The sequence below is a fragment of the Leucopleurus acutus genome (assembly GCF_964270905.1).
Source record: "Leucopleurus acutus genome assembly, chromosome: 8".
Taxonomy (NCBI): Eukaryota; Metazoa; Chordata; class Mammalia; order Artiodactyla; family Delphinidae; genus Leucopleurus; species Leucopleurus acutus.
The window spans coordinates 101,733,479-101,746,140 of NC_139151.1; the positions used below are offsets into that span (position 1 = coordinate 101,733,479).

General features: G+C 58.9%; 3 protein-coding genes across 4 annotated transcripts; 2 read left to right on the forward strand and 1 right to left on the reverse strand.

Moving 5' to 3' along the window:
• Positions 1-167: 167 nt before the first annotated feature.
• On the forward strand, positions 168-3,613 carry CATSPERZ (catsper channel auxiliary subunit zeta; the record flags this gene model as incomplete). The annotated part of the gene is made up of 6 exons (XM_082845028.1): positions 168-188; positions 444-795; positions 1,669-1,748; positions 1,962-2,028; positions 2,757-2,857; positions 3,482-3,613. The coding sequence occupies 6 exons, from the start codon at positions 168-170 to the stop codon at positions 3,611-3,613; spliced, it is 753 nt and encodes a 250-aa protein (XP_082701154.1).
• Positions 3,614-3,729: 116 nt separating this feature from the next.
• On the forward strand, positions 3,730-11,024 carry ESRRA (estrogen related receptor alpha). Of its 2 annotated transcripts, none has more exons than XM_082844870.1 (7): positions 3,730-3,930; positions 5,413-5,749; positions 8,662-8,778; positions 8,939-9,067; positions 9,485-9,652; positions 9,750-10,019; positions 10,449-11,024. In XM_082844870.1, exons 2-7 carry the CDS (start codon positions 5,425-5,427, stop codon positions 10,706-10,708), a joined length of 1,269 nt encoding a protein of 422 aa, XP_082700996.1. In that variant the 5' UTR covers positions 3,730-3,930; positions 5,413-5,424; the 3' UTR covers positions 10,709-11,024. The 2 variants fall into 2 exon arrangements, with proteins under 2 accessions (XP_082700996.1, XP_082700995.1); XM_082844869.1 differs by lacking the exon at positions 3,730-3,930 and adding an exon at positions 4,406-4,592.
• Positions 11,025-11,075: 51 nt separating this feature from the next.
• Positions 11,076-12,571, reverse strand: TRMT112 (tRNA methyltransferase activator subunit 11-2). The gene is made up of 4 exons (XM_082844871.1): positions 12,284-12,571; positions 12,086-12,187; positions 11,857-11,946; positions 11,076-11,773 (listed from the first exon to the last, which is right to left on the reverse strand). Exons 1-4 carry the CDS (start codon positions 12,359-12,361, stop codon positions 11,666-11,668), a joined length of 378 nt encoding a protein of 125 aa, XP_082700997.1. The 5' UTR covers positions 12,362-12,571; the 3' UTR covers positions 11,076-11,665.
• Positions 12,572-12,662: the final 91 nt, after the last annotated feature.

Consider the following 12,662-nt stretch of genomic DNA (forward strand, 5'->3'; position numbering starts at 1 on the left):
GGGGAGACATAATGGTATCTAGTGTGGAGGGCTGTAGCTTGAACCTTCCCCGCGCGAGACCCCCATCGCCATTCTGGACGGGACCCTGCCCCTCCCCCTTCCTGGAGCGTGACCCCCCTCCGCCTCGCCCCGAGGCCTTTGGCGACTGGGTCCGTTGGGGCAGAGCCATGGAGGAAAAGCCTTTCAAAGTAAGAACTCTTCCTGGTCCTCCTCACCCTGTCAGCCCCCAGACTCATCCTAGGTCCACCCTGGGCCCCTCCCTGGCTATCCTCTCACTCAGCCCTGGCTCAGGGCAGCTCCCAACCATCACCCCCTCTCCATCCCCACCCCGGCAACTGAGTCTCGGCCCTGGATGGGCTCAGAATCCACCCCCCCAGCCTGCTCTTCCTTTCCTCCCCAATTCCCCACGACCCTTGGCTTCCCTCGGTGTATGTGGCCCACAGGCGTTGGCCAAGTCTTCGGGCCACCGTGGCTCAGGCAAGTCGAGCCCGGACGACATTCGGAATCTGTGGACCACGGCCACGCAGTCGCAGCCGAAGCTGAATGTACCGCTGCCTACTGTCCGTGAGGACTCGGAACTGGAGGGCAGCAGCGTAGGCAGCAAGACTTGCTGGTCTTACAACCAGAAGGCGGGCCACGACTCGGACGGTGGCTGGGAAGAATCGGATGACGGAGAGGACAAGGACAGCTTCAAGCCAGAGGAGCTGGACGAGCACGCCTTGATGGAGCTGGAGATGCGCCGCGGCAGCTCCCTGGGAGGCCCTTTAGAGGAGGACGATTCCAAGACCGACGACGGTCAGTGTGGCTTCAATGGGCTGTGGGCGCCCACAGGGCAGGGGGATGGCCAGGGCCTCAGTTTCTATTGCTGTAAAATGGGGGAAAACTGTGGGACCCAAGTTTCTAGGATTCCCTGGAAGGGGCGCCAACGCTAATCTTCCACGCTTTAAATCAACCAGACCTTCTAGGAATGCCCCCTACCGGGCAGGTGTCGTGCAAATTCCTGGGGTCATAGAGAGGAGCAGGAAAATGCGCAAAGGCAGCGCCGTAGGACCTGTGTTTTTAATGGAATCACCCGGATAGTTGAAAGGAGAGAGTTAATGCCTTTTCTGTGGATTTGCGCTGCTTGAGGAGGTGCCTGTCTTTCATTCATTAAGTCATTGGTTACAATTTTTAAGTATTTACTTCCTACTTTGCGCTGTGCGCTGATTGGGACATGCCTCCCTTTCTCCTCACCACCTCTGCTCTCCAGCCCTTCATCAGGGAATTGGAACATATAACAATATAACAACTGCCATTTGTTGAGCACTTGCTGTTGTGCCAGGCACTGGGCTTCCCTTGCATGATCGCCTTTAAACTTCACAACCTCCATATGGTGCCATTCTTATTATCCCATTGTACAGATGAAGAACTTGAGGGTCAGAAAGTCAGTCACTGGCCTTAAGTCTCACAAAGTGGGGCAGTCATAACTGGAACCTTGGAGGGTGGGACAACAAAGCCCAGGCTTTAAACCACTGTCCCATCCTGTTTCCCACTAAAGTGGCACCTGGAGCTGGTCTCTGAAGGCCCCCCACCCCCACCCCGGCCAACATGCCTACCCATACATCCCCTCTGCTCCAGGGAAGTCTCAGCAGTCTGCAGATGACTGATCCCTTTTTTCTCTTCTCCCAGAAAAGTCTTCTTCAGTGTCATCGCTCAATATCTCGAAGCACACACCCCATCGAGCCTACTGGGTGGAGCAGCAGAGCAGGGTTGGAGGCACCCAAGGAGACTGGGGAGTTTAGTGGGGGGGTGGGGGATGGGCAAGTTGGGGGTTTCAGGGGTGAGAGGGGGGGGGGCTTTGCAGGGTGGAGGGGCAGGCAGGTCGGTTGAGGGTCTTGGGCCTGGAGGGGGCAGGTGGGGCATTTCAGCTGTGGGCAGAGCTGGGGTCCCTTGTACATCTGAGTCTCTTGCTGCCTCTCCAGCTGCCCCTGCCCCTGACTGAACTCATGGAGAATGAAGCTCTGGAAATCCTCACCAAAGCCCTCCAGAGTGAGCCTCCCCACTTCCCATCCCCCCAGCTCCCACAAGAGACCTTGGGGGATTTGCCAGGGCTTCGGCCTGTGGGAGTGGGGTTTCAGGATGTGTCTGCCTTGTCAGATTCCCTTACCACCCACAAATATTCCAGAAGCCCCATGAAAAGTAAAAAGTTAGGAGACTGGGCACAGGGAGACCCAACGGGGACAGCATGGGGTGACCGTCAAGGGCCTGGGCTCTAGCCTCAGTGCAGCCCCTCTCAACCTGATGTAGGTTTTCTAAGGCTATTTCTTCACTTGCCCATTGGGGATGACAGCCTTTCTGTGGCCTTGGCCCCTCCCTGGTTGCTGTGAGGAGCCTTTGGACAGTGGATTATTTGAGTAAACTTCCTTTGATTTGCCCTGCTTAGTTTATGAATGTGGGGGTGGAGTGGGGAGGGCTAATGGCTGAGACTGGGTGGTCGAAGCGGTGTCCCAAAAGCTGTCTGATCCCAGTGCCATAATTCAGGCTGGCAACATCTTCTCTAAACTTGCCTTCCTCATCCATCCTCCACTCCAACACCCCCATCCTACTCTGAATCCCCCATCTGTTTGGAGCACAGGTCTATGACTTGACCATTCGAAACAAACAAAACAGGCAGGTCCCAGTACCCTGGAGATCCAAAGTTCCCCAAAGAACAAAGACCAGCTCCTGGGGGAGGCCATGCCCCTGCTCACTGCCCTGAGTTGGGTTCTGCCCTCCAGGTTACCGATCGGAGATCGGCCGGGACCACTTCCTGACCAAGCAGCTGCAGCGATACATCGAGGGGCTCAAGAGGCGCCGGAACAAGAGGCTGCAAATCATGGTGATCTGAGAGCACCGCCTCGGGCTCGAGTGACCGCCCGACTCCAGCCCTGGTCCCAGATCCAAGCCCGACCCTGTCCATTTGGATTTTGAGCCTTAGAGAAATAAAAGAGTCTTCTGTACATGGTCCGTGAGTCAATGCGTGGCTGCCCGCGTGAGGCGGACGCACGTGGCCCCGCCTTTCCCTGTGACCTTCACTCGGTCACCGCAGTGACCTTGAGCGTTCTCGGTTCGGGCCCTGTCGGCTCCGCCTTCCCGGGACTCGAAATCCAGGACTTCTTGCATGCATTAGGTCTGCTTCTCCCACTCCGGGTTCAGCAGCTTTGTGGGGATATTGGGTGAGAGGTCCAAGTGCCCCGATTGTGTTATCCTGGGGGAAGGCGGAAAAGGGAAAGGGACAGCACCTCCTATCTAATTTGGGCGAGCTATGCTCCGCCCCTCCTGCATATGCAGACACCCTACGCCCCCACCCGCGCGCTGGTCCCGCCCTCTCATCTACATATGTATATCATCTCCCGGACCCTCAGAGGCGGCCGCTGAACTACCTCTCCCATTTCCCTTGCGCACAGAGCACCCCGCCTCCTTCTTTACGTAAGAACGCTCCTGGCCCCACCCCCTCCCGTAGCCTCTCCGCGTCTCCTCTGGCCACGCCCTCTCAGCGGCCGCATACGCAAGCAAGTACGCCGCTGCGGCTCGGCGGCGGCTGGGCGAGGCCTTCATGAAGGCCGGCCCGCTGGCTTCGCCGGCTCCGCCCTGACACGTCCTGGAGCGCAGGCGCTGCTCGGCCCACTTGCCTGATTAGCATAGGGCGCTGGGCCACGCCCCCTGCTTTGCATGCGCACGGCCAGCCCCGCCCCCGCTGTCAGCTGGAGGAAGCGGAGTAGGAAGCGGCCGCGATGTCCTTTTGTGTCCTACAAGCCGCCGGCGGCGCCGCCGAGTGAGGGGACGCGGCGCGGCGGGGCGGCGCGGCCCGAGGAGGCGGCGGAGGAGGGGCCGCCCGCGGCCCCAGGCTCACCCCGGCGCTCCGGGCCGCTCGGCCCCCATGCCTGCCCGCCCGCCCTGCCGGGGCCCCAGGTCCGGGGGCGGAGGGGAGCGCCGCTGGAGGGTGGGCGGGCGGTGCGCCGGGGCCATGTGCGAGCGGGGCAGGGAGGCGGGCGGGGGGCGGGCTCCAGGCGGGGTCCGGCCTGGGTCACGGTCGGGACCCGGTCGAAAGCCAGACAGGGTCAGGGTCTGGGCGGGATATGGCGTCCAGGTCTTAGGGCGCCGGCCTGAGACCAGAGTCGGGCTTGGGCTTCGGATCTAGTCCCAGGGCAGGGTTCAATCCGGCACCTGGAGCATGCCGAAGTCCCAGGGGAGGGCCGGGCTGGAAGATGGGAAGGGTTTTCTGTCGGGGAAGGGGCTTTGAAGACCACGTGGGGGCGCTCGAAGGGGCCTAGGGCCACCCTCCTCTCTGGGTCAAAGGTCATCGCACTGGCAGGGGAGAACTTCCTCCTCCTTGGCGCTCCCCCATTACTTCCTGATAACCTGATAGAGGTCCCCCGCGGGCGGAGGGGGAGGGGAGGCGCAGCAACTTTAGGCAACTTCCCGTAGGTGTGCGCAGGTTGGGGGGGGCGGGGCGCCCCGTGGTGGAGGACTCTGCGGCAGCAGGAGTGTAAGAGCGAATGTGCTGGAGGGGGTGCAAGGAGGTGGAGCCACGCCCGCTGGTGTGCCTGGGACTGGAGGTGGCGATGTGTCAGGTGTGAGAGGCTCTGAATGTGTTTCCACGAGGGACTATGCCTGTGTGTGTGTGTGTGTGTGTGTGTGTGTGTGTGTGTGAGTGTGGGGGCATGGTGAGAGTGTAAGAGTGTGTGAGCCAGAGTGTGATTATGAGCCTTGGGTGTGACTGTTATGGGGTGTGCACTTCAGGAGGAGTGTGCGAAGGCAAACGGGAGCATGAGTGAGTGCTGGGGTTTGGGAAAGGACATGTGTGAGCGTGAAACTGCCCAGGAGAGTGATTGTGTGTGAGCGTGTGTGTGCAGGTGAGGACACCTGAGGACCCAGGTGAGTGGGAGTGTGAGGGTGTAAACACACGCACGCGTGTGTGAGCACATCAACTACCCTTGGGTTTGTGTGCCTCAGTTTAGTTTCTCTCTTGAATGGAGGATACCCAGGTGTGGGGGAGATCACTGAGCTCTCTAACATCTGGAGAGAATTTGAGAGGTATCTCACTCCTGGCTGGGGATTCCAGACGGGGTTGAAGGTTGCTTGGGCACTTAGGTTACCCTATTCCTTGGCCTGGGTGGGAGTAGGGGGTTTCCAAGCCTTCTGCAGTTTCCCAAGTGGGAGACTGGCTGTCAGTTACTGGCTCTGGAGACTCTGTTTCCATGGCAACAGTCGCGGGCGGGGGGGGGGGGGTGTGGCTCTTCATGGGCAGCCTTCCTTGGACTCTGTCCCCCCCACCCTCTTGCTGAACCTGGAAGCCTGGCCCCAGGCCTGGGGTTGGGCAACCAGGGTGACAGGGTGTCTCCATCCCCCATCCCAGGGCCTCCCTGTGACCTGACGGGTCTCTTCCCGCAGGTGACCAGCGCCATGTCCAGCCAGGTGGTGGGCATTGAGCCTCTCTACATCAAGGCAGAGCCAGCCAGTCCTGACAGCCCAAAGGGTTCCTCGGAGACTGAGACTGAGCCCCCCGTGGCCCTGGCCCCTGGCCCAGCTCCCACCCGCTGCCTCCCAGGCCACAAGGAGGAGGAGGATGGGGAGGGGGCTGGGCCTGGCGAGCAGGGTGGTGGGAAGCTGGTGCTCAGCTCCCTGCCCAAACGCCTCTGCCTGGTCTGTGGGGACGTGGCCTCCGGCTACCACTATGGCGTGGCATCCTGTGAGGCCTGCAAAGCCTTCTTCAAGAGGACCATCCAGGGTGAGCCCCCACCCCGCCTGTGCCCTTTGCCCTCTGGGCCTGGCGCTCCCCAGTTGGTGCACTGCTGGGTGGCAGTAGGCCCCCAGGCTGCCGTGGTACCACTTGGGGTTGGCAGCCTGGAGTTCCCAGGCCCTCCTACCTCCCAGGAACGTCCTTTCCCTTAAACGTTAAATAAAGCCACCAGGATGTGTTGATGGATTGGATGCGGGGTGTGAGAGTGGGACTCAAGATGCCTCCTAGGTTTCTGGGTACTCTAGGCCCAGCACCTTCCACAGCGGCTCTGACGAATTCAGAGCAGCCTCTGCTTGCTCCTAAACTTTACTCTTGCTTCCAGCAGCTGCTGGCCTCTCACCAGCAGAGAACATGCCCCCTTTTGTGCTGATTTCCCCGAAGCAGCATGAGCACAAGGCAGGTTTTTACGGGTAACTGAGAGTGGCTACGTCGTACTTCAGCACCTAACTTTAAAAAGACTATTAGGCATCCCTGCCAGTAGTACTCACTGAATTTTTCTCACTCAGGAGAGCATATCAAAATACGAGTGAGCAAGATGGTGATGTAATAAGCATTATTTGGGATGTGCCCTTTACTTATATTTTTATGTAAACCATAGGTTACGTGGGAGTTATAACATGTAGCCTTTCTGAGAACATTTCTTGAGTGCCAGGCACTGTGTCCTGTTACGTTTATGCTCTCAGTTACCCACACAGCAATCTCCAAGGTGCCAGCACTATGATAACTGAAGCCCAGAGAGGTTTTCAAAACTTTGTTCAGGTCCCACAGGTAGAAAAATGGCAGAAACAAGATATGAACTTGGGTCGACTGAGGTCCAGAGCTAAGCTCCTAAAGGCCAGACTGTTGCCTCTGCTTATTACTAATAACTGAACTTTGGACAGATGCCTCACGACTGATTGTGACATTCTAGCAAGTTTTGACTTGGCTGAGACCCGCTGGTCTAAAAGCTCCGTGCTCCCTTCTGGGCCTGAAGACCTGAGCCAACAGGTCCAGGCCCGGGTCCAGGTGTCTCCTACCCAGCCTGGAGTGCTTCGTTCTCTGCTGACGAATATTTACCGAGCGCTGGCCATAAATAGCGGCCACTTATGGGGCATTCAGGTGCCGTGAGCCGTGTCGGATCTTACCTTCATTTTCCCATTTGGTTCTCACAACTAACCTTTGTAAGAAGTAGTTTTTTTATAAAGTTTTATATTTATTTATTTATTTAATGTATTTATTTTTGGCTGCATTGGGTCTTCGCGGCTGCATCCGGGCTTTCTCTAGTTGCGGCGAGTGGGGGCTACTCTTCATCGCGGTGGCTCCTCTTGTTGCGAAGCACGGGCTCTAGGCGCGCAGGCTTCGGCGTTTGTGGCGTGTGAGCTCAGTCGTTGTGGCTCGTGGGCTCTAGAGCCCAGGCTCAGTATTTGTGGCGCACGGGCTTAGCTGCTCCGCTGCGTGTGGGATCTTCCTGGACCAGGGCTTGAACCCGTGTCCCCTGCATTGGCAGGCAGATTCTTAACCACTGCACCACCGGGGAAGCCCAGAAGTAGTTTTTAATCATCCCAGTTTTACAGATGGGAAAACTGAGGGTTCGAGGGCTTAGGTGTGGGACTTGCCCAAGGTCACACCATTGGTAAGTGGCAGCCTCCAGGATCCTTGCTCTCCACAAACTTGTGCTCTGTTGTCCTGGCCACTGTTCCAGGTGTGGGGGCATAGCTGGGACTAAGGCAGGATCGCTCCTGTCCTCAAGCAGTTTACATTCCAGCAGAGGGGAGAGAGAGAGAAAACAGTGAACTGCACACAGTTGTTACAGTACAGCTGCGGTGACTGCTGGAGGGCGAGGAGCAGGGTGTGTGCCAGGGAACCTGGCTGGGTCTGGGACTCTGGAGTGCCTCCCTGAAGAGGTGTCTTGAGCTGAAGAAGCCCAGGTAGGGTGTAGGAGAAAGCAGGCTGTGAGGAGAAATGCACCACTGGACCGCTAGGGAACTCCCTGTCTTAGGTTTTAATAGGATGTCTCTGTGTTGACAGTAACCTAAGGAGGCAAAGACAGAGCAGGAGGGGAGGTGACAGTGACTCTGGTCAAGGGTAGAAACAGTTGCCAGGGGCAGAAGAGGGGCGCTTCTGGACATAGTAGGAGGTGAAGCCCACCAGGATCTGTCAGTGGGTTGGGTTTGGGGTGTGAGAGAGGAATTAAAAATGTCTCCTAGATTTCTGCTTGAGCAGCTGGACAAATGGGGTTGCAGGTTTTGGAGGGGTAGGTTGGGGGCTCCATCTAGAACTGCTTAAGTTTGTAGTGTCTTCCAGGCGCGCAGGAGGAGGCAGTGGGATACGTCTAGAGTTCAGGCTGGTCTAGGCCAGAGACGGAGATTTGAAAGCCCATGACTTGGTGAGATCACCATTTGAGTGAGTCAGTGGAGACAGGTCGGAGGGCCACCCTAGGGGTCTTCAATGGAAGGAGCGTGGGCTGATGCACAGAAACCACAAGGTGGCAATGAGGTGGGAGGAAAGCCGGGAGTGTGGTTTCCTAGAAGCAAAAGAAGAAAAGTGTTTCTAGGAGGGATCAATGGCATTAGATGCTCCACTGGGCCAAATGACATAAGGATGAGAACTGACCGCTTGATGTAGCAATGTGGAGGCCACTGTGGCCCTTGATGAGAGCAGCACAGCCCAGAAACGTGACTTGACAAGAAGCTTGGGCCAGGTGCAGCCCGACTCCTCTGGTCCCAGCCCCTCCCTTGCCCAGGCCGGGGCCCCTAGCCCAGTGGCCTTTCCCTTCAGTGCTCGGGCTTCCCTGCCCCATTCACAGCACTCCTGCTCTCCCCAGACCTGTGCTTACCTGGGGTGAGTCGGGGGACTCCTGTCCGCTGGGCCTCCTCCGGGCCCTGGGAGGCCGCCACTGGAGCCCTGCCTCTTCCTGGCAGGGAGCATCGAGTACAGCTGTCCAGCCTCCAACGAGTGCGAGATCACCAAGCGGAGACGCAAGGCCTGCCAGGCCTGTCGCTTCACCAAGTGCCTGCGGGTGGGCATGCTCAAGGAGGGTGAGCGCTGGCGGGGGCCTGGGCAAGGCGCGGGGGCTGGGCGCAGGGGGTTGGGCTGGGCAAGGCCCGGGAAGTTCCTGGCGGACTGGGCTGGCCAGGTGGGCTCTGGAGAGCAGGCCAGCCCCAGCCCCGTGGACACAGCCCTGTCCTACAATTCAAGGGGTACGTCTGGACCGTGTCCGGGGTGGGCGACAGAAGTACAAGCGGCGGCCAGAGGTGGACCCGCTGCCCTTCCCAGGCCCCTTCCCTGCTGGACCTCTGGCAGTAGGTGGAGGCCCTCGGAAGACAGGTGAGAGCACAGTGGGGTCTTTGGGGGCTCTGGGGTTGGGGTGGAGCTCGGACATGGGAGACCTGTCTGACGTCATTCGCCCGGGATAGTAGTTCTCTTGGGCACTGGGACCCAAACCTTCCCTTCATCTGTTCGTTGACTCATTTCCCCCAAGAAGTATTTACGAAAGTATCCTTTTCTATGTCAGGCCTCGAGCAGTACAGCTGGGAGCAGGGAGTTTTCTGACACTCAGAACCTGTCCACAAACAGACGCTTTCCCTGGGAGATAGTGTAGCCCTTCCCGGAGAGAGGTGTCTGAGCCTGCCTGGCCAGTGGCTATTGAGGAAGGCCACGGGGGGACTGACTCTGGGAAGATGCTTGACCCTGAAGTGCTGGCAAGGTGATGAATTTGAGTGCCACTTTCAACTCTCACTGCAGCCCCGGTGAATGCACTGGTGTCCCACCTCCTGGTGGTTGAGCCTGAGAAGCTGTATGCCATGCCCGACCCAGCGGGCCCTGATGGACACCTCCCAGCCGTGGCTACCCTCTGTGACCTCTTTGACCGAGAGATCGTGGTCACCATCAGCTGGGCCAAGAGCATCCCAGGTAGGGGGCCCAGGCGATGTGGGGCTTCCCTGGGTGGGCGGGGCCATGCCTGCTCTGGTGCCTTGCTCAGCCAGCTCTGCCCCCCACTGCCCTCCAGGTTTCTCGTCACTGTCGCTGTCTGACCAGATGTCAGTTCTGCAGAGCGTGTGGATGGAGGTCCTGGTGTTGGGTGTGGCCCAGCGCTCGCTTCCACTGCAGGATGAGCTGGCCTTCGCCGAGGACCTGGTCCTGGATGAAGAGGGGGCTCGAGCAGCTGGCCTGGGGGAGCTGGGGGCTGCCCTGTTGCAGCTGGTGCGGCGACTGCAGGCCCTGCGGCTGGAACGCGAGGAATACGTTCTGCTGAAGGCCCTGGCCCTCGCCAATTCAGGTGAGTCTGGGGCAAGTACTGACAGGTCTCTTTGTAAGGCCCTCTGGTTTTTAACTCTGATGGTGGCACAGTCCCATTTTGCAGACAAGGAAAACTGTAGCTTAGGTGAAGAAAGAACAGTGACTTCCTGAAAGTCACAAAGCCGGGCAAGGACAGGTCCAGGAACTGCATGCAGGATTCTGAACCCTGGTGTCCATACTTTTGTGGAAAGGTGAACCATTTAGTGAGAGAGAAGGTGATGGGGACAGGAGCTGGCCATGGCCGGGGGAGAAGGGGCGGGCCTTGGCTGATGGGCGGAGCAGTGGGTGGTGCTTCAGCAAATCCTTGTCTGGCTCCTGGTTGGGACCCATCCAGCGGTGCCCAGGCAGATGTGGCTCTGCCCTTTCTGGAGACGGCCCACGTCAACAGCTCTCTCTCCTTTCCTTGCAGACTCTGTGCACATTGAAGATGCTGAGGCTGTGGAGCAGCTTCGAGAAGCTCTACACGAGGCCCTGCTGGAGTACGAAGCTGGCCGGGCAGGCCCCGGAGGGGGTGCTGAGCGGAGGCGGGCAGGCAGGCTGCTGCTTACACTACCGCTCCTTCGCCAGACGGCAGGCAAAGTGCTGGCCCATTTCTATGGGGTGAAGCTGGAGGGCAAGGTGCCCATGCACAAGCTGTTCCTGGAGATGCTTGAGGCCATGATGGACTGAGGCGAGGGCTGGGCACAGGTGGGGGTGCTGGCAGGACCCGCCCAGCACGGGGTCAGCCCCAAGGGGGCAGAGCTGGGGTCTGGGCAGTGCCACAGCCTGCTGGCAGGGCCAGGGCAACACCATCAGCCAGAGCAGGCCCTATGCCCTCCCCTCCCCCCTCCCAGGGGGTGTCAGAAGCTGGGAACGTGCATGCCCAGGCTCTGGGCACAGTGCTGCCCCTCGCAAGCCATAACGTGCCCCCAGGGTGTAGGGGGCCTTGCGGAAGCCATAGGGGGCTGTAGGGGACGTGTGTGTGTGTGCGCGCGTGTGTGTGCGCGTGTGTGTGTGCGTGTGTGTATGTGGGGGTGGGGGGGGCAGAAGCCTGATCTCAGGGAGGGAAGGGAGTGGAGGCCACAGGCTCCCAGTGGGTGATGCTTTTGCTGCTGCTTAATCCGACTCCCTCTCCAGAACAGAGAGGGATTTGGAGAGCAAAGGCCCCTGCTCCCTTCGCTCCTTTCCTCATCATTTGCATTGGGCATTACTGCCCCCCACCTTGAAGCAATAACTCCAAGCAGGCTCCAGCCCCTGGGCCCCTGGGGCGGCCAGGGCGCCCACATCAGCTCCCACCCAGCCTCCTCACGGGGTAGGGAGAGCACTGTCTCTATGCCCTGCAGAGCAATAACACTATATTTATTTTTGGGTTTGGCCAGGGAGGCGCAGGGACATGGGGCAAGCCAGGGCCCAGAGCCCTTGGCTGTACAGAGACTCTATTTTAATGTATATTTGCTGCAAAGAGAAACCGCTTTTGGTTTTGAACCTTTAATGAGAAAAAAAATATAATACCGAGCTCAAGAACACCGTGTGTTTGGTGTGTCACTGGACCAAGGGTTGGGGATACACAGGATAGAAGTAGCAAACAGGATACACGTAAACAAAGATACACGCGCTCACAAAATGAAAAACGGGCCTGGCACGCTTTTAAGTCTCAGTTTCCTCGTCACTCAGCAGCATGTTGGGGATCCCACGGCTGATGGGGAACAGACGTCCCGACTCTGGGCATTGCAGGGTGCCCTCCAACACATCCACCTGCAGGAAGAGGGGAAGAGAGCGGAGCACTGACAGCCTCCAGGTGTGGGTGTATGGCCAGGAAGCAATGAGCTGGTTCTCACCTCCAGCAGAACGTGGTGCATCTTTCTCAGAAATCTCTCGTCATGCTCATATCCCTGAATCGGCTCTTTGGGCACCTCGACCAGATGCAACTGTGGGCAAGAGGCCCAAATCATCTCTGGGTATCCCCGTCACGCGCCCTGAGGCCAGGCTCCCTGGCCTGGTGTAAAGGACTGCGGTGAGACCCCCCCCCCCCCCAAGGTGTGCACGGGAGAAAACGAGGGTCCTCACGGTGTCCGCAGCCTCCAGAAGCGCCGCCCACTCCACCTTGGGTATCATACGAGCTACGAAGTCGGGGTTGAACTCCACAGGGCTGATGCGGACCTCGGTGGCCTGCGCGGTGGAGAGATTTAGTTAGGCAGGGACCAGATCTTGGTTCTCCTACCCCTGCCCCCAGGAGAGGGGCCCGAGATCTCCCCCGGCCGGTACCTGGAGGCGCAGGGGGAAGCCACGGGGCCCCACCCCCCGCACATGCGAACTCAGCAGGTTGTGGGTGAGCAGCTTCATCTCGACGCTACGCGCTCTCGCAAAGACGGAACCGGAAGGAGGGCGGATTCCCCTGGCGTCATTTCCGGGGCTGCTCCGCTCTAGCCTATTGGACAGCTGGGAGGAGCGGAACCGGCGAACTTGCTAGAACTTCCCGTGCTTGCCGGAACGGAGGTCGGATGGGATCAAACGCTGCTCCCGGAAGCGTTTTGGCAGGAGATTGCTACGGCGCAGGCCCAGTGGTTTTGGCTGAGACAAACCTCAAATTGCTACAAGTCGTGTACAACGCAAATATGTAAAACAGCTGCAATGCAGGGGCCTT